The 487-nt window shown below is 55.2% G+C and overlaps 1 protein-coding gene across 1 annotated transcript in view; it reads left to right on the forward strand.

Moving 5' to 3' along the window:
- The first annotated feature begins 256 nt into the window (after window positions 1-256).
- Window positions 257-487, forward strand: part of LOC104497980 (noggin-like) — a 702-nt gene continuing 471 nt past the window's right edge. Inside the window, exon 1 of the mRNA XM_010141295.1 lies at window positions 257-482. Within this exon, the coding sequence (XP_010139597.1) occupies window positions 257-482 (226 nt within the window). The remainder of the gene's footprint in view (window positions 483-487) is intronic.

Here is a 487-nt window from a genome sequence, read left to right on the forward strand (position 1 = left end):
AATTTTGGAGCGGCTCCACCAGGAGAAGTTTTATAGAGAAGACTGCAAGAGAGAGTGTTTGCAGGGGGCTTGTTCTGCGGGCTTCTTAGGGGGCTGGCTTTGCTGGTGGTGCGGGGAGCGGAGGTGATCCCCCTTAAAGACAGGCTATTTTGGATATCCCCGTACAAGTTTTCTGATGTATTTGCTTGCACCTTCTTCCCCTGCTGTTTGGTGAACCCAGCCCCCCTCTCCCCCCACCCCCACCGGTCTCCCAAGGATGGATCATTCCCAGTGCCTTGTGACTATATACGCCTTGGTGGTTCTGCTGGGTCTCCGGCTAGAGCAGGGCGCCTGCCAGCACTATCTGCACATCCGACCGGCTCCCAGCGACAACTTGCCCTTGGTGGATCTAATCGAGCATCCGGACCCTATCTTTGACCCCAAAGAGAAGGATCTTAACGAGACCTTGCTAAGGAACCTCATGGGCGGACACTTCGACCCCAACTTT

The sequence above is a fragment of the Buceros rhinoceros genome, unplaced genomic scaffold (assembly GCF_000710305.1).
Source record: "Buceros rhinoceros silvestris isolate BGI_N320 unplaced genomic scaffold, ASM71030v1 scaffold41738, whole genome shotgun sequence".
In the NCBI taxonomy this organism is placed as follows: Eukaryota; Metazoa; Chordata; class Aves; order Bucerotiformes; family Bucerotidae; genus Buceros; species Buceros rhinoceros.